This window comes from Onychomys torridus, chromosome 5 (assembly GCF_903995425.1).
Source record: "Onychomys torridus chromosome 5, mOncTor1.1, whole genome shotgun sequence".
In the NCBI taxonomy this organism is placed as follows: Eukaryota; Metazoa; Chordata; class Mammalia; order Rodentia; family Cricetidae; genus Onychomys; species Onychomys torridus.
The window spans coordinates 33,471,399-33,499,016 of NC_050447.1; the positions used below are offsets into that span (position 1 = coordinate 33,471,399).

Genomic DNA, 27,618 nt, shown 5'->3' on the forward strand with positions numbered 1-27,618 from the left:
GGTCCCCGGGTCCCTAGCCTATCTTGACTATTTGGTCTTTCCCCAGAGCGCTCTTGCGGGGGGGAGGGGGCTGGAGGCGTGTCGCGGCCGTGACCCCGCCTTCATCGCGGAGGCCTCTGGGGCCGGTCTCTATGGCAACGGGCTGTACACTACCGCAACGGAGCTAGTTTCTGCTCCAAAGTCATGGCTAGCCCCGGGACGCGTTACTACAGTTTCTCCAAGTCCAGGTAGTACTTGGCCGGGCTGAGCGCGGGAAGGACTTGAGTACTTACAGAGTGGGAAATGACACTAATCCAGACCGCTGCACCATCTGTTGGTCTCTATTGCCGAAAGTGCAGGCGTGCTTTATCATTAGATACATGATCTTAGCTAAAGATTGAAAAGCGAAGCGTCTTATATGTGAAGCCCTTGTATGTAAGAAGCTTTCAGTGTCTAAATAATGTTGTTTCCTGCTTTGTGCTCATTCCCAGTATTTGGAAGAAGGGCAAGGGAGGTGACTTCATCTCAACTCTAATCTTTCAGGGTCTGCTACCTTAATAGAAAAGGGTTACAAAGACCGGGAGTGGTCTCATTAATTAATTAAACTAAAGGCTCCTGCCTTTAATCAAAGCACTGGGGAGGCAGAAGCAGGCTGATCTCTGAGTTTGAGGCCAGCCTGATCTAAATAATGAGTTCCAGGACAGCCAGGTATGGTGATATTTTATTTGTACTGAAATGTGATTTTATTTGTATGTTAATAAATAAAGTTACCTGGGGGGTCAGAGCTAATAGCAAGCCATAACAGAAGCTAGGCATTGGTGGCGCACACTTTTAATCCCAACACTTGGGAGGCAGAGTTAGGCAAATCTCTGTTTGTTCAAGGATAGAATCAGCATGGAGACACACGCCTTTAATCTCAATACCAACCTTAAAAGACCTAGAGGTCTGTATAGACAGGCAGTGATGAGGAGGTCTTGTGGTTGGGTTTAAAGGTGTGTGCCACCACCGCCCAGCTTCTGCTATGGCTTGCTATTAGCTATGATCCCCAGGCAAATTTATTTATTAACATACAAATAAAATCACATTTTAGTACAAAAAAAAATGACTGTTACATCTACAGCCAGAGCTATGTGGAGAGATCCCCTCTCAAAAATAAAATAATAATCATAATAATAATATTATAATAATTTTTTAAAGCCTGCAGAACCCCAGTGACAGGAAATGCCAATGCTATGATTTAATCTAGAGCTTAAAAAAATTAGCCTACAAGAAACAGGCGGCAGGTTGAAAAGAAGAGCTGTTGCCCAACAAAACATAATCTAGGGAACTTATTACCTATGAAGAAAAATATGTAATAGGGCTAAGGCTGTAGCTAGAATGTGTCAGGTCCTGGATCCCCTAGCAACACAAAGAGTATGAAACAGACTCAATCTTCATTCCACAGGAAGAAAGCACAATGTAATTTCTATGAGCTAATTGGTGGCAATATGAAATATTCATTCACCATTCTCTTCTTCCAGCTATATGGAGTAACACACTGCATCCCTTATAAGCTGAGCTGTAGTGGCCCATGCTTTTAATCCCATCACTAGGGAGACAGAGGCCAGCCTGGTCTACAAATCAAGTTCCAGAACAGGCAAGACTATTTCACAGAGAAACCCTGTCTTGAAAAACATAATAATAATAAAAACAACAACAACAAAATTTAAGGGCTGGAGAGATGGCTCAGAGGTTAAGAGCACTAGTTACTCTTCCAGAGGTCCTGAGTTCAATTTCCAGCAACCATATGGTGGCTCACAACCATCTGCAATGAGATCTAGTGCCCTCTTCTGGCCTGCACGGATACAAGCAGACAGAATACTCTATACATAATAAATAAATCTTTAAAATTTTTCTTTAAATATTAGGGTCTAGAGTAATGACTTGGTGGTTAAGAACACTGGCTGCTATTTCATAAGATCTGGGTGAGATTCCCAGCACCCACATGGGATCCAATGTCCTCTTCTGGCCTCCTCAGAAACACTCATATACATAAAATAATAAAATTTGCAATAAGAAAAGTAGCTAGAAATTAAAAATAAATAAAATAATAAGTGTCGTTGAGCAGTGGTGATGTACTCCTTTAATCCCAGCACTCGGGAGGCAGAGGCAGGTGGATCTCTGTGAGTTCGAGGCCAGCCTGGTCTACAGGGCAAGATCCAGGACAGGCACCAAAACAACACAGAGAAACCCTGTATCAAAAATACAAAAAAAAAAAAAAAAAAAAAAAAAATAGAATTTGGGATAGTAACTAATGTAGAGAGAAAGGTATTAATTTAACCCAATGAGCAGATAAAGTTGTTGCACTATATCTTATTGCTCTCCAATATGTGTCTTTTAAAAACAACAACAACAAAGCCTGGTGGTGGTGGTGGTGGTGGTGGTGGTGGTGGTGGTGGTGGTGGTGGTGCACGCCTTTAATCCCAGCCCTCGGGAGGCAGAGGCAGGCAGCTCTCTGTGAGTTTGAGGCCAGCCTGGGCTACCAAGTGAGTTCTAGGAAAGGCGCAAAGCTACACAGAGAAACCCTGTCTCAAAAAAAAACAAAACAAAACAAACAAACAAACAAAAACAACAACAACAAGAAGCCAGGAAGTGGTGGCACATGCCTTTAATCTCAGCACCCCAGAGGCAGAGGCAGTCTGATGTCAGTGAGTTTGAGGCCAGCCTGATCTACAGAGTGAGTTCCAGGGCTACACAGAGAAACCTGTTTTGGAGGGAAAAAAAAGTTTTGGATATTGAACCTGAATCTCACACATACCCTGCCACTGAGGTATATACTCTATTTCTTTAGGTTGTTTGTTTTGAGACAGGGTTTCTCTTTGTAGCTCTGGCTGTCCTGGAACTTGCTCTGTAGACCAGGCTGGCCTCAAACTCATAGAGGGCTGTTACACAGAGAAACCCTGTCTCAAGAAGAAAAAAAAAGGCGGGGGTGGGGGGAGCCATGCCCTGTGGATCTGAGTTGGAGGGCTCTCCCCTCGATAGGCTCTGTCACCCATCACAGCTTCTTTTCTATGCAGAACACGTACACAATCTTCAGGAGAGACTACAGAAGCCAAGAGCGTTGAGAAACGAAAGCTCTCTCAGAAACGAAGAACACTGGTCAGTGATGCTCTTCTTTTGGAAGCCCACATGTCACCCTCCACAACCTGTCTGTCTTCTACCTACAGCCCAAAACATACCCAGTAGACTAGTTTCTTCCCAGGCAGAGATGGCAGCTCACAGAAGCCATGCTTGCCAGGCTTTAGGGGAGGAGAGAGGGCATACTGGTTCCTCCTCATCTAAAACCTGTCTATGACTGTCCTAGGTAAAAAGACTTAGCCCCTTCCCCTAACACCCTTCACTTTCCAACTCAGCATTCTGGAATGGACCACATTTCTTCACCAACCTGCCATGTACCAGACCCAGTGCTGGTGTTAGGGTGACACCGGCTCCTGCCAAGGTCCTGTACTGCTGTAACTGGACCCTTTTGTCTTTATGGCCCTAGGTATGATACAGTACTTGAGTTCCATAAATACTTATGAACAAGGGTTTGTTTTTCTGTTGTGTTTTGGTTCCTCGTTCCTCTTCTTTACAACTCTTGTAAAGACCAAGCACAGTGACCGGCTCATGCCTATAACTCCAGCACTTGGAAGGCTGAGGAAAATTGCTGCAAGTTTCTTTGTTTTTTGTTTTTTTGTTTTTGGTTTTTCGAGACAGGGTTTCTTTGTGTAGCCCTGGCTATTCTGAAACGCAGTCTGTAGACCAGGCTGGCCTCTAACTCAGAGATCAGCCTGCCTCTGCGTCCCAAGTACTGAGATCAAAGGGGTGCACCACCACCCCTTTAATCCCTTTAACAACCTTTCTCAAAAACTATTGGTGTAAAAATTAATGTAGCCAACTAAGTATGATGGCACACACTTTAATCCCAGCACGCAGGAGATTGGAACAGGAAGCTTTTGAGTTCAAGGTTAACCTGCCATACATAGATCCCTCTCAAAGCCCCTTCTCGCCAGGAGGTGGCGGTGGCACACACCTTTAATCCTCAAACTCAGGAGGCAGAGGCAGGCAGATCTCTGTGAGGCCAGCCTGGTCTACAAGACAGTTCCAGGATAGCTAGGACTACAAAAGGACCACTGCCTTATTACCATACTAAGTATTTTAGTTTTAGTTTGGATTTCACATGCCGTGCAAGTGTTTGCCACTGAATTATAACCTCATCCCACTTTGATGGGGCTAGAGTGGATGTCTTAGTGGTTAAGAGCACTTGCTACTCTTGCAGAAGACCTGGGTTCTGTTTCTGATGCTTCCATGGTGGCTCATAAATGTAACTCCTGTTCTAGAAGAGCTGATGCCATCTTCTGACCTCTGCAGACTCCAAGCACATATGTGGTACACTTACATACAGCCAAAATGCTTATACACATGAAGTAAACAAATTTAAATATATATGCATTTGAGAAAACTTATTGCTCTAGTTAACAGTGGAACACTGTGGGCAGTGTGTTGGCATTGTGTGAATGTGTTCCTTGGAGAGGATTTGGTAACACATAGGCCATACACTTTATGAAGCTGGGAACTGCCAAGGACAAGCCCCTATCTAAGGAGAAGGGCAATGTGAACCCCGCAGAGAACAAGTGAAGCCGCAGTAAGGCAGTCCTTCCCAACCTTCCTAATCCTGAGACCCTTTAATACAGTTCCTCATGTTGTGATCCAACCATAAAGTTATTTTCTTTACTACTTCATAACTGTAAATTTACTACTGTTGTGAATCGTAATGTAAATACCGGTGAAAGGGTCGAGACTCACTGGTTGAGAACCACCCTAGGTCCAGTTCAATTCCAGCCCCAACCACTTGCCTGCCAGATGCCTAACTCAGTTTAGACCTGCATGCAGTCCAGGCGCTTTTGTGTTTTTTCCTACGGTGAGGTCATCAACCACCAGAGGGGGATGTTTCTCCCGCCATTATCAAGAATTGGGGCCCCTTCCGGTTTTTACCTGCAGGGGGAAGCAAAGAGCTGGGAACGCGGAGGACCGCGGCGTTCTAGCAACAAGTCCTGGAGAGAGGCAACTACTTCCCCAATTTTTCGAGTTTTCATTCGCCCATGCAAATTACAGTAAGGTGCCTATGATTTCTTCAGCTGAAGAAACAGAAAGAGCACATTTACTATCCACTTGAAAATTTGAAACACTTTCTAAACTCGTCAAGATTGAGCCCCAGTGTCTCCTGGGATTTTTTTTTTCCTCATTCTTTTGTTGTTTTCAGATAATCTGATACAGTGGCCTCAAACTTGTGATGTGTCTGCTTTCACTGGGATAGTGAAGTGCTGGGATTACAGGCCACTCCCACCAACTGTGCAAAAAGTTTGTTGTTCGTTTAGACAGACTCCTGCTACTTGGCCCGCACTGGCCCGCCAACTCACAGTAGCTCTGCTTAGCCTGCCCAGAGCTGGCATTACAGGTGTGAGCCTCCACGTGAAAAAGTCATTTTTCTTCTTACTCCCATACCCCACCCCTCAACCCTGAATTTTTTCCCTTATTTTATATATAGTAAGTAAGAAAATTTTTTGAGATGGCCTCATGTAGCCCAAGCTGACCTCAAATTCTCGGTGTAGCTGAGGATCACCTTGAACTCCAGTCCTCCTGCCTCCACCCCTCAAGTGCTCAGATTACAGTTGTGTGCCAGCCCCATATGACTAATTTATTTATTTTGAGTCAAAGTCTCATTATGTATCCTAGTTGGTTTTTGTTTGTTTTTTTAAAACTCTTTAATGGCCTATCACTAAGATCTCAGTAAATACACTGGGACTTATTCTTACTTATGAATGTCTGGCCTTAGCTTGGCTTGTTTCTAACCAGCTTTTCTAACTTCAGTTATCCCATTTCTCTTTAACTATGTTTTACCTCTGAACTTTTTGCCTTTCTTTATTGTATATATATATCTTTCTTTCCTTCTTGCTCCATGGCTGACTGGGTGGCTGGCCCCTGGCATCCTCCTCTTGTTCTCTGCTCCTTGCTCTTCCCTAGATTTCTCCTCCTATTTATTTCTCTGCCTGCCAGCCCCACCTGTTTCTCTCTCCTGCCTAGCTATTGGCCATTCAGCTCTTTATTAGACCAATCAGGTGTTTTAGTCAGGCAAAGTAACACAGCTTTACAGAGTTAAACAAATGAAACATAAAAGAACGTAACACATCTTTGCATCATTAAACAAATATTCACAGCATTAACAAATGTAACTTATCTTAAGCTAATATTCCACAACATTTCCCCTTTTTTGTCTAAATAAAAATGAAAGATTTTTACTTTAACATAGTAAAACTACTTATAACAAAAACAGTTATCAAGTAAGAATTACATTTGCAATATTCAGTCCATTTGTATTTAACAAATTCAGAGAACATACTCCATTATCTATATCTGTCTTATCTTAATGATTCCAAAATTTTATACCTAATTTACTTTCTACCATAACTAAGGGAAACTATAACTCTACTTAGACTTTAACTTCATCAAAGATCCCAAAAGGATGTAATATTACTTATCAACAAAGACATCTGGCTGCCTGGACAGTCACCCAAAGTTCCTCTGCAGCATTGGGGCATCCATCTTCAGCCCACAGGTCTATAATATCTGGCATACTTTTCAGTAAAGCAGGAAATTTGAAAGACTTTTGGCCTTGTATTGGCAGTTTGTCAGTCACTTTCCTCTGTGTCCCACAGAATATCTGACAGACTCTTCTGTAAAGTAGGAATCTCAAAGGATGGTCCTGCCTTGTCTTGACAAAGTTAAACAGTCTGTTCCCTGTGTCCCGCTTGTCCAGTCTGTACGGCATACCATGAGCAATCAAGGCAAGAGCAGTTTCTCGCCCAAATGGATGGCCTTGCCACATTGAAAGCAAACTCCATTTGGAGTTTCTTCAATACTCATCATCCTTTTATGAAGTAAATTGGTGCTGCCAGGAGTGTCTCATTTTTATGAAAAAAATTAGATTATTAAACAGCTTAAATGCCATATTCTGTAGGTCTTTGAAGTGTTTGAAAATCATCTGTTTGTCTAAAATATGCCTGTTTAACCTTGAAAATATACCTAATGTGACTAAAAGTTTGGTTATTATAGATTAACTACTAACCTCGTTTCTTAATTATACATTGCATTTTTGTTTGTTTGTTTGTTTTTCAAGACATGGTTTCCCTGTGTAGCTTTGGAACCTGTCTTGGAACTTGCTCTGTAGACAAGGCTGGCCTCAAGCTCTCAGAGATCTGCCTGACTCTGCCTCCTGAGTGCTGGGATTAAAGGTGTGCACCACCACTGCCTGGCTATATATTGCATTTTAAAATGATCTGCATAAGTACAATACCCCAAACAAGAGTAGAAACATGTATACAGTATAACAAAAATAACTTTACATTTGTATCAATATACCAAAATTCATGCCAATACCAAATATCTCAGTTAATAGTTTTTTTTTTTTTTTTTAATCTTATATTCCCCTAAGTGATAACAAGCATCCATAAACCACCAAATAACCAACAACCACCCATCCCACCTCTTGGGAATGAAGGCATTGTTCTCTAGACTGCTTCCTGTTGTCTGTGGGTGAAGGCATCTTTAGGAGTATCTGAGAAATCTGAGATAATAGTCAAGTCCTGGGAAGACCAGCTATAATCTTTGTTAATATTTATCATCTGTCAAGATTCAGGAGGTCTTCCCAATCGAACATGATCCATATTAACCCTGAAGGAATCCACAGCCTCTCATTTCCTGTGGAAACAAAAGCATAAACTCTTCCCCAAAGCATTTTTTACTTCTATTTGACAAATACATTTTTTTACTTCCATTTTAAAGTTAAGGCATTCCTAAGTATATAGGCTGGTTTATTTCAACAGTCCCTCTTTCAATCCCATGTGTCTTAGCAACTGTCATTTGCTTATCAGCAATCAAAAAATTCAAGGTCAATACAGCAACATACAGGATCCAGATTCCCTGTATACTGCCCATCTCTATGTGGCTTTTTTTTTTTTTTTAAGCCCATAAAAGTCTTTATTAGCTAGTCAGTGCCTACGTTGGGTATTCAGGATCCCAGTGTACATCTGAGCCTTCCTCAGAGTGAGCTTTTTTTTTTTAATATAAGATCTTTATTGACAGATAATTCACACAGTATACAATTTTCCTGTTTGTACAATTTGATAGTCTTTAGTCCAGCATCCTCATAGGCCCATGACATCATCACCACTTCCTTTTTTTGAACATCGCTGTCTTCAATTTCTTTCTTTCCTTTTTTTTTTTTTTATGCCAAATGCCATTTATTGAAGGAGGGAGGAGGTCTTAAATACAGGCTTACAGCACAATGGGAGAACCCCAGAGGGCAGAAGCTCACTACCAATGTTTTACAATCTTGCATCTAAGCTGTTAACGCCCGATATGCCAGATACTCAGACAAGGAGCTTCCTTTAAGCATTCAGGAAGGTGGAATCTCTCAGGGAATTAGCATAGGGCCAAATTATTATTTTTTTATTTTTATATTACTTTACTTCTCTTTAAAGAATTTATTGTTTATAAACTATTTACTTTTTTTCTGACTGTCTATACCCCTTTTCTTTTCTTTCTTAAGCCGACACACATTGTTAAATACAATCTAACCTGTTTAGAGGTTTTCTTTCCATCTGGATCTGTCTGCATATTTGTGAAGCAGATGTTAAACTCATGGTCAGCTTGTAATAGAATTATTGCTCAAGACTGGGAGATTTGGTTACAGCAGTTTTGGAGGCTGGTCCCCAATTACAATGGAGGACCTGGTGGAAGAATGAGGTTAAGAAAGTCGAACAATGGAGTAAGGCTAGAGGTATTGAAATTTGCCAAGAACAACTTCTTGAAGAGGGCTATTATGCTTATATACAAAGACAATCTTTATATGATGACCACACCCTGGCTTTATACCACACAGCAGCAGCCTTGAATGATTAGGACAGAATTGAAGAAGTAGGAAAGAAAATTGAGTGATTGACTAAAATTATACAGGGCTCAAAAGACTGATGTCTTACAAAGACTGACTTTGGCAGTAAATAGAATGATACCAAATTCAGAAACTAGTTAAATAATAATTGGCTCTCTGGCTTTTGAAAATGCTAATGAGGGGTTGGGGATTTAGCTCAGTGGTAAAGCGCTTGCCTAGCAAGCTCCAAAAAGAGAGAGAGAGACAGAGACAGAGAGAGAATGCTAATGAACAGTGCAAAAGGGTAATTAAGCCATTAAAGGCAAGATCCATTGGTAGGAGAGGTGATTTCCAGAGGTTTGAAGAAAAATAGTAATGTTAAATATTTCAATTTTGGTAAACAAGGTAGTAAAGGAATTTCTAAGCAGTCTTATTAAATAAAAAACACAGAGCCAAATACAGAGTTAAAAGCCCAAGAGATCAGAGCACTAGCAAAGACCCAAGACTATCTTTAACTTAACACTCACTGCCGTCACTTCCCCTGAGAAAGCGTTTCTTCCTGTCTGACTCGTCTTTTTATTGCCTTTCTGTTTTGCCTTCTCATTGGCTATAAACCCAGCCACATGACTTCCTCATCACTGCCTGTCTATATAGACCTCCAGGTCTCTATGTTTGGTACTGGGCTTAAAGGTTCATGCCACCACACTTGGCTATGTCCTTGACCACACAGAGATTCTGTCTGCCATGTGATAGAATTAAGGGCATGGGCTATCACCACCTAACTTCTGTTCCTGGCTTGCTAATGACCTCTGATCTCCAGGAAAACTTTGTTTATTAACATAAAAATAAAATCACATTTCAGCACAATTAAAATATCACCACACAAGGTCAAGCAAAAAGGGGACTGTAAACAGGACATGCCTAGAAATAATGTTTTTTTCAAGGAATAATCCCAACAGAATGCTCCTCCATTCTGGATTTTGCAGAAGGTGTGGCAAAGGCAGACATTGGACTAATGAATGTAGATCAACAAGGGACAGACAAAGTAATCCCTTGCCTTTGCCATTGGGAAATGCCCCAAGGGGCTTCTTGAAGGCCCCATGTCAAATTTCATTAAGTCCTTTCCTGTCATTGTGGAATAAACTCCTTCCTAGAGCAATTAAAGAACTTAATGACTATTGTAAGAAACCATACTGCTCTGGATGATAAAACACCTTTAGAAAATAGAACAAAAATTTAAGGAGAAAACCATAAATCAAAATTGATAAAGATTAGATTTGGAAACTCCCAAAGTTAGGGTTGGGGAAAGGTTTTGTTTTTGTCTTTTCAGGAAAATAAAACAACCATCTTGAAGAATTTAAAGACCTTTGGACAAATAAGCATCCAAAGGAGAGAAACTACCTGGAAAAAATTACCAAGAAAAGGAGTAATCTGACTTAATGTGATTTCTGAAGTCTCCAAAAATATGATGGGACCCCACAATGATGATTCCATCAGGACTATGATAACGCCATTAGGATGACAAATACCACCCAAAGATCAGTTTTGGACTACAAACTGCTCAGGACAATTTCAAGATGGCTAGCTAACATGATCCAGTCTCACAGACTACTCTAGCCAGGACTTGAGATAAGCCCTGCACTTTTCCATTTATGCAGAGACTAGACAACAAGTGATATAGTTACCTCTCCCAGGACCCAAAATTTTTCTTTTCAGGATTCCCTAAAGATGCCTTCACCCCCAGATATCAGGAAGTAAATTTAAGAACATGATGCCCACATTCACAAGAGGTAGGATGGGTGGTTTTTGGTCATTCAACAAGCTATGGATATTTGTCATTGTTTTTGGTAGTTGATTACAAGTTGTTATTGGTAATGTTCAGGAGCCAAGATAAGCTTTCTCAGGCCCTAGATGGATATTTCAGCCCCACATTGGGTGCCAATGTAGTTGGGTTCCCCTCACTTTGGGAGCCTGCCACCCAGATCCTAAATGAATACACTGAGACTTGTTTTTACTTGTAAATGCCTGGCCTTGGCTTGGCTTGTTTCTAGCCAACTTTTCTAACGTAAGTTGTCCCGTTTCTCTTTAACTATATTTTGCCTCTGGGCTTTTTGCTTTTATTCTATATATCTTTCTTTCCTTCTTACTCCATGGCTGGCTGGGGAGCTGGCCCCTGGTATCTTCCTCTTCTTCTCCTTCTCTTACTTCTTGTTCTTCCCTAGATTTCTCCTCCTACTTCTTTGCCTGCCAGCTCCACCTGTTTCTCTCTCCTGCCTAGCTATTGGCCATTCAGCTCTTTATTAGACCATCAGGTGTTTTAGACAGGCAAAGTAACACAGCTTCACAGAATTAAACAAATGAAACATAAAAGAATGCAACACATCTTTGCATCATTAAACAAATATTCTGTAGCATAAACAAATGTAACACATCTTAAACTAATATTCCACAACAATGTATTCCAGTCTGATCTCAAACTTTTGATCCTTGAGCGCTGGGATTACATGCATGAGTCACAAGATATTTTTGGGGTTTTGTTTTGTTTGTTTTTGTTCTGTTCTGTTTTGTTTTTTTGAGACAGGGTTTCTCTATGTAACAGCCTTGGCTATCCTGGATTTCAGTCTGTAGAACAGGCTGGCCTCAAACTCACAGAGATCCGCATCCCTCTGCCTAGAGTGTGCTAGGATTAAAGGTGTATTCCACCATAGCTGGGCTGCTTTTGTTTTTTGAGACAGGTCTCGATGTAGCCTTGGCTGTCTTGGAACTGGATATATAGGCCAGCCTGTTCTAGAACTCAGAGTTCCACCTCTTGAGGGCTGGGATTAAAGGCATGTACCCGAGCTGAGCATTTTTTTGAAACAGGATCCAGGCTGCCCTAGAACTCACTATCTAGTGGAGGATAATCATGAACTTCTGATGCTTGTGTCTCTATAACCTAAATGCAGAATTATACACAGTGCTAGGATTACAGGCAGGCACCAACACTATACAGTGCTTGGCAGATGCATGCTATGCAAGCTTTTTGTTTGTTTGGTTGGTTTTGGTTTTTCAAGACAGGGTCTCATTTTATAGCTCTGGCTATCCTCAAACTCACTATGTAGATGAGGCTGACCTTGAGCTCACAGAGATCTGCTTTAGACAAGCATTTAACAGCTGAACTACATCCCCAGCCCTCAATATTCTTTTCAAATTGAAGATGATTTATGCTTATTGTAGAAATTTTTGAAAAATACACTTATTAAAAAAATAATCGGGTTGGGGATTTAGCTCAGTGGTAGAGTGCTTGCCTAGCAAGCACAAGGTCCCAGGTTTGATCCTCAGCTTAAAAAAAAAAAAAAAATCACCCATGCTCCTGTCATATAGAGAATAATAGTATAATAGTCATGAATAGCCTTTTGGATTTTTTGCTTTTTTTGAGACAGGGTTTCTCTGTGTAGCCTAGGCTGTCCTAGAACTTAATCTGTAGAGCAGGCTAGTCTCAAACCCACAGAGATCTGCCTGCCTCTGTCTCCTGAGTGCCGGGATCAAATGTGCTACCACCACCTGGCAGGTCTTCTCCTCTTTTAGTTGACTTGCCACACTTATTCCCAAATCTTGTATGAAGCCTCTTTGTAGACATTTCATGCCTGTACAACAATGTTCTGTTTTTAGATACTTGGGAATTTAAATTTGTTTCCATAACTCCAAGTATACATTCGGCATTGCCCTGTGTGTAACAATGTTGTTTCATTTCTTGCCCTCTGTACCAGCTGCCCGGACTCCGTGCCTCAGGCCTCTTTAACAGGAGCTTCAGGTACCCTACTCTCACGGGGTATCAGCTCCTTACTCCTAACTCTTGAAAAGCCATCTCCTTGAGGTGTTGGAGCTGTCCTAACAGTCTTTATACCTCCCCACCACACTCTCTCTCCAAGTGACTGTAGCTTCTTCATGCTCTCACTTGAACTATGCTACACAATCATCTTACTCGGAGATGACTAGCCTCCCCCACACAGCCCAGTCGGCACTTCCTGCCTTTTACAGCTTTCACTGGTTTCAGGCACCTCCTGCTGACTTGTGACCATCAATTCACTTGTCACCTTACTCCAGTGGTACCCAACTTCCCTTGGGTCTCTAGAACCCAGCAGTGATCGACTACAATGGCCTCCAAAATGCTGAAGAACAAATAAAGGACCGAATTTATAAAATTCTAAAAGTAGGATTGGCTGGATCAAATCATCATATTTCTCTACGCTGTATTTCATGAAAAGATTTACAGAAAAAAAAAAAACAAAAACAAAACAACAACCCATACATACTATTTCCTACCACATGTATCTGCTAATGGTTCAAAATGAAGTCCCATTCATCAGGGTACCCTCACCTACTTCCCCCTTCCCCAAGGGATGCAAACCAGTCACCTTGCAGGCTCCATTTGTTTATCCCTGTAGTCCTGTCTGTCTTGTCCATCTAGGCACTAGCCTGGACTTAGCCTCCTCTCTTGTCTCTTTAGCTCTACTGTGCCGAAAGGCAGAGACTGAGGCTTCAGGACTCAGATCTGTTTGTCATAGTACAGGCAGTCAGCGTTCTCCAACTGACTACAGAAGAGTTTAACTCCCATTTACTGGGTTCCTAGCAGGCACTACAGCATGTAAACTACACACTATATTTTCCATGGCATCCTTGCCTCAGTGCATTGGAATGGTAACGACTCTTACCCGACTTTGCAAATGAAAAGACTGAGGCTCAGGGCACACTGTGGTCACACTGCTAGTAAGGAAGATTCGAGATTTAATCCTACTGTCTATACCCAAAAGACCACAGTCTTAATTATGGACCATATTAAAGATGTTTGCATAGCTGGGTATGCTGACACATACCTGTGATCCCAGCAGCATACAGGAGCTGGAGGAAAGAAGGTCTCAAGTGTAAGGCTAGCATGGGCCACATAGCAAAAGTGTGTGTTTGTCGGGGGTATGTGGGTGGAGGGATGCAGAAGAGCAGAAAGGAAAGAGGCTGTGAATACAGCTCAGTAGTACAGTCCTTAACATGTGAGGTCGTTCTGTCGCGTCCTCAACAATACCAGAAAAGGGAAGGGGGAGTAATGTTGCCATAGTAACCTCAGCTGTTCCTCCCTTAAGCCCTTGCAGTTATCCATGGGTGGCCACCTGTCCCCATGGCCAACGTACACCAGTGGCCAGACGATTCTGCACAAACGAAAGCCCTGTTCGGAGGACTGCCGGAAAAGAGTCAAGTAAGCCAGGGCCAGCCTGACAGGGGATGGGCTGCTCTAGATTAGGTCTTGGTCCAGGACATACAGCTTAGTGGAGTTTGTGGCCCCAGACCAAAAGTACGAGGATCCATGGGGTGTGAGTGACATCTCAGCCCACCATCCTCTGCAGTAGCTGGCAGCAGCAGCCCCTGGGCGCTTCCAAGCCCAGGTACCTGGAGCAACTGGAGAATTACCTGCGCAAGGAGCTCCTCCTGCTGGACCTGGGCACGGATTCTGCACAAGAGCTGCGGCTGCAGGTCAGAGCCGCAGACCAAACATGTCAAGGGTGGAAAGAAACTTCGTGCATCAGAACTGAGTAACGCAGACCTTCACAGGGGAAGTGGCCCCTCCATCTTCTAACTAGTCCTCTTTGGAAAGAGGGCTGTCCTAGGACAGAGCCCCTGGCCTGGTGGCAACAACTAGAAGCTTGAGGAACTAGACCAGAAACAGAATGGTCAGTCTAGATGCAGTTCAGACCTTGGTACGCATTAGAAAGGGACCCAGTAATAATGAAAAGGAATCTCCGACTTCTGACATGACTGGAGCATTTACTGAGTGCTGACCATGTGTCAGGCTCTGGGCACACATTCACACATATCCCACATACAATCTCTCCGAATCTAAGTTGGAAAGGAGAATATTCTCTTCCACTTTGAGTTCAGAACATGAAGCTAGAATCTTCAATGTCCTGTTCCCACAGGTCTTTGATATGAGGGGGCTACAAGTGAGAGGCTAGTGGGTACAGGATCTGGTAGGCAAGAAACTGACTGCCTGGACAGCCAGAGTCAGTTTGGGCAGAATGGCATATCTAGCCCACAGTGGTGGGTTGCTAAGCCTCAGAGTTAGCACCAGGCAAGGCCTTTATACCTGTCCCTCCTCTCCAGCCCCATGGTACTAAGACTTGGGTGGTGCCTGGCCAGACTCAGGTTACGAGCAGTCTCATATGCAAAGTTTTGAGCCCACTGAGGGTGGGGGTTACAGGCCAGGAAATGATAGGTTCCTTTTTTATGCTAGCCTTACAGGGAGATCTTTGAGTTCTTCATAGAGGATTTCAAGACATACAAGCCATTGTTATCCTCCATCAAGAATGCATATGAGGTGATGCTGGGTAAGACTGCAGCCCCCTTCTGGGCCCCCGTTGGAATGAATAGAGTATCCTATTCTGACTTTTTGATTCTCTACTACTAACTGATCTTTCAGGTCACTTTTTGCACACCTCAACTGTACCCTTTAGCAGGACAGTGAGGCAATCTGTAGTAAATAGAAGGAATCCCAGGAAAGGAAGTCCTTCTAAGAGGATCCCTCGCCTGCTCAGAAAGTGCTAAGCAGGTTACAGCTACAGAATCCATGTTCCTAAGCCTCTCCATGGGAAAGATCCTAAGCCTCAACATGACCCAACCCCTGGTCTGTTTGTTCTTTTGCATGGTTGGAGATTGAACCTAGTGTCTCACATATAGTAAACAAGCATTCTACCATAGATCTCCATCCCTACCCTTACCCTCCTTTAAAAACAAGTGTGTGACGAGTGTGGAGAGGCACTGGAGAGATGGCTCAGCAGTTAAAAGGACAGCAGTAGCTGTCCTTCCAGAGGACCTGGGTTTAAACTGCAGCATCCACATGCTCGTTAACAAATATCTGTAACTCCATTTCCAGGGGATCTGACCTCCTCTTCTGGTCTCTACAGGCACCAGGCACACAGGTCTCACAGACACTTAGGTAGGCAAAACACCCAGTGACCTTAGGATCTGTGACTCCTGGCTGTTTATTCTCTGTGGCCCCCTGAAGAACTTTTTTACCTGTCTTTTTTTATTTGTTTTTTGAGACAGGGTCTCCCTACATAGCCCTGGCTGTACTGGAGCTCCAGTTGTAGAGCAGGCTGGCCTCAAATTCAGAGATCCTCCTGGTTTCTGCCTTCTGAGTGCTGGGATCAGAGGTGTGTGCACTACACCCAGCCCACCTGTCTTTGCTTAGCCCACCAAAGGGAGAAAATTCGGTCCCTGGAGCCCCTGAAGGCCAAGATTGTCAGTATGAACGAGGACTGCAGTGAGAGGATCCTGGCCATGAGGGCTGAGGAGAAGTACGAAATCTCCTTGCTCAAGAAAGAGAAGATGAATTTGCTAAAACTCATTGATAAAAAGAATGAAGAGAAGATCTCATTGCAGAGTGAGGTGAATGAATGGAAGGGGTGATGCTGACAAGGTCCCCAAGTTCCTGCTCTACCTGTAGCCTGGTGTGTTCATGAGTACTGAGGCTATCCCTAACCCCACCTACCCTTCTGCCTGAAGCTATCTTCACTGTGCCCTGCTGCAGTGCTCAGCATAGACTCCAACGTGGCTCCAAGTGCCAGCAAACTCTCCATGGGTTGAACCCAGGTTCTCAGGCAGGACCACTTTCCCTTTCCTAAACCCAAGGACTACCAAGCAGCAACCACAGCCCTGTCGTGACCAAGAGTCACTGAGTACTGTCATATCCCTGCTGCCCCACCCCTGCAGGTGACCAAACTGAGGAAGAGCTTGGCTGAGGAGTACCTTCGCTACCTTACTGAGCGAGATGCCCGCAAGATTCTTATTGGGGACCTGAATGAGCTGCGCTACCAGCGGGAAGACATGTCACTAGCCCAGTCCCCAGGTAACCCAAGCCCGGGTTCTCTACTGAGGTGCTGAAGTCTCTCTGGCACCATTTACATTCCTAGTATCTTATTATCCTGTGTCCATAGATGGTAGGAGAGGTCTGGGCTGCTGGTTGAGGCTGAGGCTCCTTTAAGGTAGACTGAAAATCACAGAATAAAGTAGAGAACTTCAACACTGCTGGAGGCTGAGACTGTGGGCAAGTGAAGCCTGGCACCACATGCCCTGGGCTTCTCTACTAAGGCAGAGATACTGTAGACCCAAAGAATCCCAAGAGAGAAGGTATATTAGTTATTACTGTGATGAAACACAGAGAGTCAGGCAACTTAAAGAAGGAAAAGTCTCTCTCTCTCTCCCTCCATCCCTCTCTCTCTCTCTCTCTCTCTCTCTCTCTCTCTCTGGTTTTCTGAGACAAGGTTTTTCTGTGTAGCCCTGGCTATCTTGGACTCTGTAGACCAGTCTGGCCTCGAACTCAGAGATCTGCCTGCCTCTGCCTTTCAAGTGCTGGGACTAAAGGTGTGCGACACTACCGCTCAGCCAGGAGAAAGAATTTCTTTGGCTCTTAGGGTTCCAAAAGAATATTATTCTATCGTCATGGCAGGGAGCATTGGCAGTAGACAGGCAAGCATGGTATTAGAGCAGCAGTAGAGAGTTCACATATGGATTCACAATCAGGAAGCAGAGAACACAGTGGGAACGGCAGTGAGTTGAGTCTTCTGAAACCTCAAGGCTGCCCCCATTACACACCTCCTCCAACAAGGCCACACCTCTTAATCCTTCTCAAACAGTTCCACCAACTGGGGACCAACTGTTCAAACCTATGAGCCTATGGAGGCCAGTCTATTCATACAGAGGGCATGCCCCAAGCAATATTTAACCCAACCCTGGGTACAAACCCCAGAGCCAAGATGACAGACTGGGGGGACCCTGGCAGGTGTTTGGGGAGAGGACCCTGTGAAGCTAACGCTGGCACTGAAGATGACCCGACAAGACCTGACCCGCACTCAGATGGAACTCAACACCATGAAAGCCAACTTCGGAGATGTGGTACCCAGGAGAGACTTTGAAATGCAGGAGAAGACCAACATGGAACTTCAAGAGCAGGTGCTGGTGGGCAGGCAGGGTTTTACATGGTAGGGTATGGTCAAGCAAGTGGGTAGCTAGGACCAATCGCCTTGTCTACAGCTGGAAAGTCTGAGAGCTGACTATGAAGAGGTCCGAAAGGAGCACGAGTTATTACTGCAGCTGCACATGACCACGCTGAAGGAGCGGGACCAGTTCCATCACGAGCTGCAGGAGATCCTTCGCACCTCCACCCCTCGACCTGACTGGACCAAATGTGAAGGTAATGATGGTTGCAGGGGCCCCAGGGCCTGCTGAAGGACATGGCCTGGATTCTAACTTCCTCTCCCTACCGGCAGGTATCATATTAGGGGGTGCAGAACGCTGGCTAATGCTGGCTGAAGGAAAGAACAGTGACCAGCTGGTGGATGTGTTGCTGGAGGAGATTGGCAGTGGTCTGCTTCGGGAGAAAGACTTCTTCCCTGGCCTGGTAGGAGAGTCCCTGAACCAGAGGGGACTTAAGAATCTGGGGGAACTATCTGGGGCCCTTTCTTGTGTAGACACAGGGCAACAGAAGGGTCCAGTTGAGAGCTGACATCCACCTTTCAGGGCTTTGGGGAATCTGTCCCTGCTTTCCTTCGGTTTGATGGCCCTGTGGAGAACAAGAAGCCGAGCAAGAAGGAGGTGGTCAATCTCCTTGTAGATGCCTGGAAGGAACGTATTGCAGAGGAGCAGGTCAGCTCTCACTGGTTATAATATAATATAATATAATTGCCTCTGTGTAGCCTTCAGATTCAGGGTCCTTAAAGGAGTTCCCTCAAGGTGGTAGGGAGGAGGGTGGGGGCTTAGCAAGCCCAGGACATACTAACCAAATATTCTCACCCTACAGAAAGAGTCATTTCCAGATTTCTTCTTCAATTTTCTGGAGCGTCGCTTTGGGATCAATGATGCCATAGCTTGGGCTTACACCATTTTTGAAAGTATCAAACTCTTTCAATCCAATGAGATCATGAGTCAGTTCTATGCAGTCTTGATAGGCAAGGTGAGCTAAGGTCCTACCGGTTTCCCTAGCCAAATAGAAATGGCTTTTGTCCCCAGCACAATGGCTCTGCCCCATCACTCTAGGAAGCAGCATATTAGTAACTGCTCCCCTTGTTGTAGAAGCTGGAGAGTGTATATATCAACCAAATGGAGACACTGTCCCACCTGCAGAAGGAGATGGCCAACGTTGACACTCAGAATGAGGGGCTAATAACCATGGAGCAATTCAGGTAAGAGGCCAGCCAGGCCACTCCAAACTCTAGTCCATTATCTTGGCTAGTCAGGTTCTCAGGTATGCAGGAAAAAGGGGAGCCTCACAGGAAGGGCCACAGCCTCAAAAACTGCTGTCCTCACCGGCTGTGGTGGGACATGCCTTGAACTCTAGCACTTGAGAGATAAAAGCAGGGGGTCATTTAATTTTGGCCAGCCTAGAACAAAACTGGTCAAAACGTGCCAGGCATTGGTGGCGCATGCCTTTAATTCCAGCACTCGGAAGGCAGAGGCTGGACTATCTGTGGTTTCGAGGCCAGCCTGGGCTACAGAGTGAGTTCTAGGCCATTGACATAGAAAGACCCTTTCTCAAAAAACCAATTAAAAAAAAAGGCAAAACAAAAAGTTTGGGAGACAAAGGCAGGAGGATCATTGAGTTCAAAGACTCCAAAAACAAAAAACCTGTGGAGGGCTGGAGAAATGGCTCAGTGGTTGAGAGCACTAGCTGTTCTTCCAGAGGACCTGGGTTCAGTTCCCAGCACCCACATGGTAGCTTACAACCATCTATAATAGGATATGATGCCCTCTTCTGGCATGCAGGTATATATGCATACGTAAATACATAAAAAACTCATACATAAAATACAAATAAATAAATAATAGATATGGGGTTGGGGATTTAGTTCAGTGGTAGAGCGCTTGCCTAGCAAGCGCAAGGCCCTGGGTTCGATCCTCAACTCAATAAATAAATAAGTAAATAGATAGATAGATAGATAGATAGATAGATAGATAGATACCTATGGAAATACTAGTGGGGATGGCCCAGTGGGGATGGGAAGGTGAGTAGACAGCTTTAATCAGTCAGGCCCTATTGGAATTCCTATTTTCCTATAGCACCATCCTCAAGAATACTTTTCCTCTCAAGAAGGAAGACCAAATTCAGGAGCTAATGGAGGCAGCAGGCTGGGGTCCAGACATCAGCAGTACAGAAGTGTTCAACTACCGAATACTGTTTACTGAGGTGGGTGGAGACACATAACTTGCCACTCTCTTCCCTAGTCTTACTTAAACTACAGTCAATATGGCCTCACCCTGCCTTCTCCACACCCCACTCCATAGGATGAGGAGGGCCAGAGTGAGCCGTTTGTGCAAAAGCTGCGGGAACAGTATGACAGTGAAAAGGAAGCATACTTGCAAGAATTGAAGCAGGATCTGGGCCTAGAGCTGTGAGTGACCCTGGGCCCCAGAGTTCCTCTCCGCCATTGGCAAGTCCCAATCAGATAGCATCTCAGGTGCCAGAGTCTCCCCATGCAATGGGCACAATGCTGGGTACTATAAACTACTCAACCTGACAGAAAAATGGGTACCTGAGTCAGAGTACAGAGAGAAGAGCTCAGACCTGCAAACCTGTCTTTCTTTCCTTGTGGGGCAGCCCCGATGAGGTGAACTTATTGAAGATGCGTGTGGCCCTGATGAACATCGATCCCAGCCTGGACAAGCAGACGCTGAGCAACTATCTGAGCCAGGCCTTTCAGCTCCCTGTGGCAGAACTGCCTTTGGAGGATGATGAAAAGCAGGAGGAAATTGTAGTAAAACTTGAGACTGCAATTGAACGGCTTCAGATGGCAGACATCAAGCGTGTAGGACTGCGAGGAGAGCCAGAGCCAACAAGCTAGAAACCTCATGGGCAACTTAAGTACTCCAGTGTTGCTAAACTTCCAGTATAAAATTATTTATCTAAATTTATATCTTCCAGGCTGGCTGGAAAGTCAAGTGTTGGGGTATGGGGTAAAAGGATCTGGGCAGACATGTACCAAAAAGCAGAAAAACCCATTTGTGAGACTTTATTGGGGCTAGGAGATGAGAAGGAGACCTTGATGATTGTGTGGGTCCAAGTTGTCCAAGGTAGGGAGAGGGCAAGTGTTAAGGCCTGGCCACTACTGGGCAGGGAAGACAGAATTGCCGCTGAATGCACAGGGGATGAGTAGCTGCCGGTACTCTAAGGGCAGGTACCGCTCCACAAGCACGTGCAGCGAGACTTGATCCGTGACTAGTCCCTGCCTGTATCAGAGGAAAGGAAGGTCAGGCCGAATCAGCACCAGCACCCCCATGCTCAGCCTCCCTTTGATGTCCACTTACCGTCGTAACAGCAGCTCTAAATCTTCTAGCTTCACAGTCTTACGGCCAGCATGAGCAGAAAATACCTCCAGGTCATTGCAAAGGTGCTGGAAATACTTGTCGAGGCTGCCAAGAAGGGTGGGATAGAGCAGGCTGAGCAGTCTGTTTATGCGACGGCACTTCTACCCACTCACATGCTAGACTCACCACTTCTCCACCATCTCGAGAGCCGCCTTCTCCACAGGCATCTTGGTATAGAAGCTAAAGAGCTTCATATAGTGGCTCAGTCCAGCCTTGTAGGGGTCTTGGCGGTGCCTAGCACCTGCAGTTCCCTTCCTGGAAGGAAGCGTGGCTGGCACAGACTCCAGAGGCTCTGAACTAAGGACAGGAGCAGACAGAAGTGACCGAACTGCCGTTTGGGAAGGCTCTTCATTTTAGGACAAGTCCTGCTAGCTCTGCTGAATCTGGGACTGGTGCTCATTAAGAAGACTGAATAAGAAATGCAACTATCAGCCAAGGGTGAGATGGGGTCGGGGAGGGGGTGATGGCGTACAAATTTAATCCCAGCACTCAGGAGGCAGAGCCAGGCATATCTCTGTGAGTTCAAGGCCAGCCTGGTCTACAGAGCGAGTTCCAGGACATCCAGGGCTACACAGAGAAACCCTGTCTCAAACAGACAAACAAACAACCTGTTCTTTCCCTGTGACCCTGTTCCAATATCCTAGACTAGCTTCAACATATATGCAGGTACCAGCTCCAGCTTGTTGAACCTCAGGTCTCAAATTGGATAGTCTCTCCCAGTCAGGAATCCATCACTGCCTGTGCCAAGCCTGCTAATGTCCTTCAGGAAACCTTCTAGGATTACATACTGACCTAGGAGCTTCTCCCTCACCCAGGCTCCTCTAAACTCCTGAAGACAGACACCAGGATGACAGAGAGGCAGGCCATCACTACCAGGCTTGAGCTGCTGTGCTTAGCAATCATCTGCATATCTAGAACTTAAATGTGTACAATGCCATCCCCTTCCCAACAACAAGGGTTTCTTACAGTGCAACTCCAGGTGGTGGGGGCCGCTCAAGAAGCCCATGTGGCTGCTCAGTCTGGAGTAAGTCATAGGCACTGGAGGCTAACTCTGGACTTGCTAAAAAGAAAGAATAGTGTCACAAGGGGTTCAGGCTTGACCATCTCACATAGCTGTACAGGTCTAGTCTCTTTTTCTTTCTTTCTTTCTCTCTCTCTCTCTCCTTTTTTTTTTTTTTCTTCCTGAGACAGGGTTTCTCTGTACAGCCCTGGCTGTCCTGGAACTCACTCTATAGACCAGGCTGGCCTTAAACTCAGAGATCCACCTGCCTCTCTGCCTTAAGAGTGCTCGGATTGGGGTTGGGGATTTAGCTCAGTGGTAGAGCGCAAGACCCTGGGTTTGATCCCCAGCTCTGGCGGGGGTGGGGGGGTGGCAAAAAAAAAAAAAAAAAAGAGAGAGAGAGTGCTAGGATTAAAGGCATGCACCACCACCACCCAGCTTCCTTTTCTTAATTCTTAAGGGCCTTATAGAGCTCTAGACAAGTGATTTCCCCTTATATTCTCCCTGGTCTCTAAAACTACCTGTTCCCAGAAACAGCCCAGGCAAATTTTCTTCTGTATGGTAGGACCTAACAAGCTAGTGACATTAACCTGTCGATGCTACATTAGGCCTCTTACCTGGCCTGCCAGGAGTATCCTCATCCCCTGAAGAGCCTTCTTGCTCCTTGGCCTCCACAGTCTCCTGGGATCCTACTGCTTCTCTCAGTTCTGGTGGCTGAGGCTGTAGCTCCAAGAAGGATAAAGGAGCAGTACCAGAGCTAGTTCTGCTCACTGAGGGGAGACCAAGTGAGGCAGCAGTGACTGAGATCTCCTGGCCAGCCTGACTGCTCTTGGGTGAGGACGAACTCCTAGGCAGGGGTTCTGGGGCACACAGATGGGTTGGAGGAGGGAACTACCTGTGCTGCCTCTCCCCCAGGATGCGCCCGGCTCCCAGCCAGCTGCCCTCATACTCACCATGCTCCTGCAGCCCGCTCCCAGAGCTTTCTGTCCTGCAGCCCACAACTCTTTCAGCACCTTCAACCCCAGAGTGAGAAAGGATGGGCAGAGAATGATGCACTCTCAGGGAGCAGCTACCCGAGGGCTGTGAGAAAGGCTGGGTGTCTTCCAGCACTACATCCGTTGGCAGAGCAGCAACAGAGGCTCCATGGGCGTCACCTAGAGATCAAGAGCCAGATCAGTTCTGTATTCGAGGCCCACCTGCTAATACCTGGGGCTGTCAGGGTGCAGGCGGTGAGATGTAAGGGTCTTCTTCTCTGCCTAAGTGACCTCCAGATTGAGATAACCTTCACTCTAAGGCTTTTGTCTTCCATTGCCCTTCTTGCTCTTTCTCCTGGTCCTTCCTCTGACATTCCCAGGCCTCCCTAACTTGCTTCCTTCCACCCCTGCAAAACCACTTACTTATGCCTCAACTGTCTACTTCTTCCTCTACTCAGGACTTTCCTCGAGCATAGTGAACTTGTCCTCTGGAATCAGGATCCAGCTTAGTGTTAACTCACCTTGAAACCTGTTTTACTAATAAGCTCTAGCCAACATAGTATGCCCCTTTCCTTCTACCCTCAGCTCTATAGTTCAATAAATACAGAGACACTAAGGCTAAGCTAGTCTTTTTTTTTTTTTCTCTCGGGACATGGTTTCTCTGTGTAGCTTTAGCTGTCTTGGAGCTCCCTCTCTAGACCAGGCTGGATTTGAACTCAGATCTGCCTGCCTGTCTTCTGAGTGCTGGGATTAAAGACATGCACCACCACCACCTAGCTGTTTGTTTGTTTTTGAGAAGGGTCTCTCTCCATAGACCAGGCTTGCCTCAAACTCACAGATTCCCCTTCTCTGCCTCCCGAGTTTCTGGGAGGCTCCCAAGCCTAGCTATGATGGCTGTTCTTGGTTATCAGCTTAACTACATCTGGAATTAACTAAAATCCAAATGACTGAGCACACCTGTGAGGATTTTTTTCTTAATTAAATCATTTGACATAAGAAGACCCACTTCTAATCCGGGCCACACCTTCTGCTGGCAGCCTAGATAGGGACATGGAAGAAGGAAGCTTACTCTCTTTGCCTGTTTATTCTCTCTTGTGTACACACACACACACACACACACACACACACACACACACACACACACACGAGTCCATTCCTTCATTGGCAATGGAGAACTACTTCCTTGAGATTCCAGCATATACTGAAAGCCATCTGATACATCCAGCCTTGTGGACTTAACAAACTACTGGATTCTTGGATCTTCCATTGGTAAAAGCCATTGCTGGCTAGCTGTACCACAGCCTATAAGCCGTTCTAATAAATCACACATACGTGTGTGTGTGTGTGTGTGTGTGTGTGTGTGTGTGTGTGTATTATCCATTATATAATATTCATATTCATTCTCTAAGTTCTGTTCCTCTAGAGAACCCTGACTAATACACCAAAGTGCCAGGTGCACTTTGTAAAGAAAGCAGAAATTCCTCATAGATGCCTGGTCAGGCTTATACAGTGTCCTTGACCTCACCAAAAGTGGAGCAACCCTAAAATCAGTAGCGCCTCCTGTCATAGAGTGGTAGCTTCTCCCTAAGCTAGAAGAGGAAATCTCAACCTTACCTGGAAGAGCTGATGAGGTCAAGGACTTATCTTCCAGATCCTGCAAAAGAGCACGTACATCCACAGGTCGGCGTATGGGACGTCTGCGGGCCAGACCAGGTCTCCTCATTGACTGTGACTGAAGAGGTGGGATAAAGCTGAGGTTGAAGGAGCTGTTAAGATGGAAACAGACACAAAGAAAGCCTGAGACACCACTTCCCCAAAGGAACACATCTCTTAGAATACGGTCCCCACACTGTAAGGCGAAAACTAACAGTAGGAATATTGCAAGACTCCATCAGTCAACACCACTCCCCCCAAGCCTCTGCTCCATCAAATCCCAGAACAGGGAACAAACAGTACCTGGTCAAGGATGAAACATCAGCGTTCCCAGGTGGCTCTGCCAGTGCCCAGTAAGACAGTATAAAAAGAACAATCTATAGTGAGTTACTTGGGCCCTTGGGGGCTCTCTCAGGTTTCTTCAACCTCCCCAGAGAAGAGGGACAGCACAGCACAATGTGTCCTAGGACTCACCTTGGGGGAGAGGCAAGCCCTGGTTCACTTCCTGCTGAAATACCGACAATCGCAGCCTTTGCTTCCTTTTGCCAGTGGCTGGGAGACCTGGGGCCTGCGTTGAGGGGGGTTCCAGTTCAGGAAGTTGTAGCTCCAGGCTATAAGGATAGAGTTTGTCTCAGAGGTGTCAGAAAGCCCAATTTTAGTTTCTGGGGACCCCAAAGAGGTGGCTCAGCCCATGAAGGGATTTATTTCATTCTGTGTACCTTCCCGGACTGCTTTCCCGTCTGGAAGATTCCACCATCTCTGGTACTTGTACTGGCTTCACCACTGAGTCTGGCATCACGATAGACGATTCTGGGGCTGTAGAAGAAAGGAAAGGGTAGGGCTGACAAAGCAGGCTAGCAGAGGATGCCACATGACTGAGCACTAGACTAGCATGCAACTTTTAACTGGCGGGCTAAACACCCACTTACCAGTTAGTAAGATGTTCTTCAGCAGAGTCCGGGGTGTCTGCTCCTCCAGGTGCCCGTGGGCTTGAACATGAGCCAATCTGCCACCTGACTATGGGTGAAAGCACCACCAGTCTGTACTTTTGCCTTGAGAACTCCTCGTTAGGCTTCAAAACCAAAAATGACTTGACGTCAATGCTCCAGAAGTCACTCGTGGAGTGGGCAGGACTTACCCGAGTGCCATAGGAGTGCCTCCTGGCACTTGTTTCTGTCTGGCCACCCTGCTTCTTGGAGGAAGGTGTCTGAAGCAGAGTTCTCTGTGCACTGTGTAAGAAACACAACAAAACAACAGCTTTGAGAAGTCCACGGTGGGAGAGGGGATCTAGAGGATGTAGGGATCGTGGTTTAAAGCTTTCTCCCTTCATGGGGAGGGTCCCAGAAACTACTTGTACCTTCCATAGTCCCTATTTCTAGCTTTGGCAACAAGAAAGTGGATGAGGGTAGCCCTGAGTATGGGCAGACAGGGACTATGACTGGCCTAGCAGAGTAATGAAAGATGAGTAGGGGTTAGTCACAGTGAACACGTTGGAAGAGCATGCTATTCCAAGCTTGAAAGTAACAATCCAAGAAGGAGACTGAAGTGTTTTTACCTTTCAGGCTGTTGTCAAGGTGTGACAATAAGCTAGTTCTACACGGGTCACCCTAGCCCTACTGTTCCAATCCAGTGTGTGTCAGAGGTCTTACCAGTGCTGCTCATCTTGTTTCATCTCATTACCCACAGGTGTAAAACACAGCCCAGGGGCTGGCCAGAAGGCTCAGTGGGTAAATGCACTTGCTTCCAAGCCTGACATCTTGAATTGGTGCAAGGTGGGAACTGACTTCGTAGGTTTCTGACACACACTCTCTCACACACAAGCAGTAAATAAATAAATACCACGTGTTGAATGAGGAAGGATTAGGTAGTACCAAGCCTGTAATCCCAGCTACCAAGGAGGTGCAGGCAGAAGGGCTACTTCAAAACCTGTTTGGGCAAGTTTCAAGACAAGCCAAGGCAACTTCGTGAGACCCTGTCTCAAATACCAAAAAGGCTGGAGATGTAGCTGGGTGGTAGGGTGCTTAACTAGCAGGCATAAAGCCCTGGGATCAACGACTAGTACCATGGGGAAAAAGAAACACCTTATCATTAACATCTCTCCTCTCGAAAAGGATGGCATTCTTCCAGATTGGCAGATGCCAGCTTCGGTACCTCCTCACAAGCCTCCTGGAGACACTCCGAAAAGTCGGACGAAGCCCTGTTCTCTAGAAAAGCATCCTTTCAGTTCCTGCCTGCTGATCTCTGGGAGCCGCAGAGAGCAGGCCTGTGTGTTAGGAAAGGTGAAGTCATCTGGAAGTAGGGGTAGATGTCAGGACAACCTCGGTCTGGACTTGAGTGGAACAGCCTAGAAAACAGGGCCTTATCCTTTGTTTCGAGTGACCCAGCACTGTTGGTCTCCGTGGAGCTCCACGGGTGAGGATACAACAGCTTAGCCGAGTCCGATTCGATTAGGAGGAGGTAGTCTGATCTCAGCGTCTCGGACTCTACCGAGACTCAGTTTCCTTTCCAGACAGGTAGGTACAGCCACCACTCCCCACTCTCACATACTTAGTACGAGCACTCCGTCGTCGCCTCGGGGTGCGCGAATCTGCTGCATCCAGCACGCGCCGTAGGAGCGTGCGTGTTGTCTGATCCGTGTCGAGACTGTAGCGACCGGCCATGCTCAGGACCCACCCCTC

At 45.6% G+C, this 27,618-nt stretch overlaps 2 protein-coding genes across 3 annotated transcripts; one reads left to right on the forward strand and one right to left on the reverse strand.

Annotated features, from left to right (window-relative positions):
• Window positions 1–120: 120 nt before the first annotated feature.
• Tsnaxip1 (translin associated factor X interacting protein 1) lies at window positions 121–21,748 on the forward strand. 2 transcript variants are annotated; one of them, XM_036187597.1, is made up of 16 exons: window positions 121–227; window positions 3,036–3,117; window positions 14,044–14,156; window positions 14,305–14,431; window positions 15,189–15,282; window positions 16,146–16,342; window positions 16,667–16,802; window positions 17,736–17,905; window positions 17,987–18,146; window positions 18,223–18,353; window positions 18,473–18,598; window positions 18,753–18,905; window positions 19,025–19,134; window positions 20,009–20,135; window positions 20,234–20,340; window positions 20,547–21,748. In XM_036187597.1, exons 1-16 carry the CDS (start codon window positions 184–186, stop codon window positions 20,788–20,790), a joined length of 2,121 nt encoding a protein of 706 aa, XP_036043490.1. In that variant the 5' UTR covers window positions 121–183; the 3' UTR covers window positions 20,791–21,748. The 2 variants fall into 2 exon arrangements, with proteins under 2 accessions (XP_036043490.1, XP_036043491.1); XM_036187598.1 differs by lacking the exons at window positions 121–227; window positions 14,305–14,431 and having other exon boundaries at window positions 3,072–3,117.
• Cenpt (centromere protein T) lies at window positions 21,010–27,600 on the reverse strand. Its single transcript, XM_036187601.1, has 13 exons — window positions 27,488–27,600; window positions 26,079–26,169; window positions 25,870–25,957; window positions 25,660–25,756; window positions 25,415–25,551; window positions 25,244–25,280; window positions 24,902–25,053; window positions 23,267–23,467; window positions 22,931–23,083; window positions 22,280–22,373; window positions 21,440–21,610; window positions 21,254–21,358; window positions 21,010–21,175 (listed from the first exon to the last, which is right to left on the reverse strand). The coding sequence occupies exons 1-13, from the start codon at window positions 27,598–27,600 to the stop codon at window positions 21,052–21,054; spliced, it is 1,563 nt and encodes a 520-aa protein (XP_036043494.1). The 3' UTR covers window positions 21,010–21,051.
• Between the last annotated feature and the right edge of the window lie 18 nt (window positions 27,601–27,618).

Bases quoted from the DNA above. Each gene is read 5' to 3' on its own strand.
- Cenpt (XM_036187601.1), bottom strand. From the start codon at position 27,600: ATGGCCGGTCGCTACAGTCTCGACACGGATCAGACAACACGCACGCTC. The intron at 23,468-24,901 runs GTAAGGTTGAGA...CTTGATCTCTAG, and splicing joins GACCTCATCAGCTCTTCCAG to GTGACGCCCATGGAGCCTCT. The intron at 21,611-22,279 runs GTAAGAAACCCT...TCCTGTCCTTAG, and splicing joins CCACCACCTGGAGTTGCACT to TTCAGAGCCTCTGGAGTCTG.
- Tsnaxip1 (XM_036187597.1), top strand. From the start codon at position 184: ATGGCTAGCCCCGGGACGCGTTACTACAGTTTCTCCAAGTCCAG. The intron at 228-3,035 runs GTAGTACTTGGC...TTTTCTATGCAG, and splicing joins TACAGTTTCTCCAAGTCCAG to AACACGTACACAATCTTCAG. The intron at 15,283-16,145 runs GTAAGACTGCAG...GTCTTTGCTTAG, and splicing joins TGCATATGAGGTGATGCTGG to CCCACCAAAGGGAGAAAATT.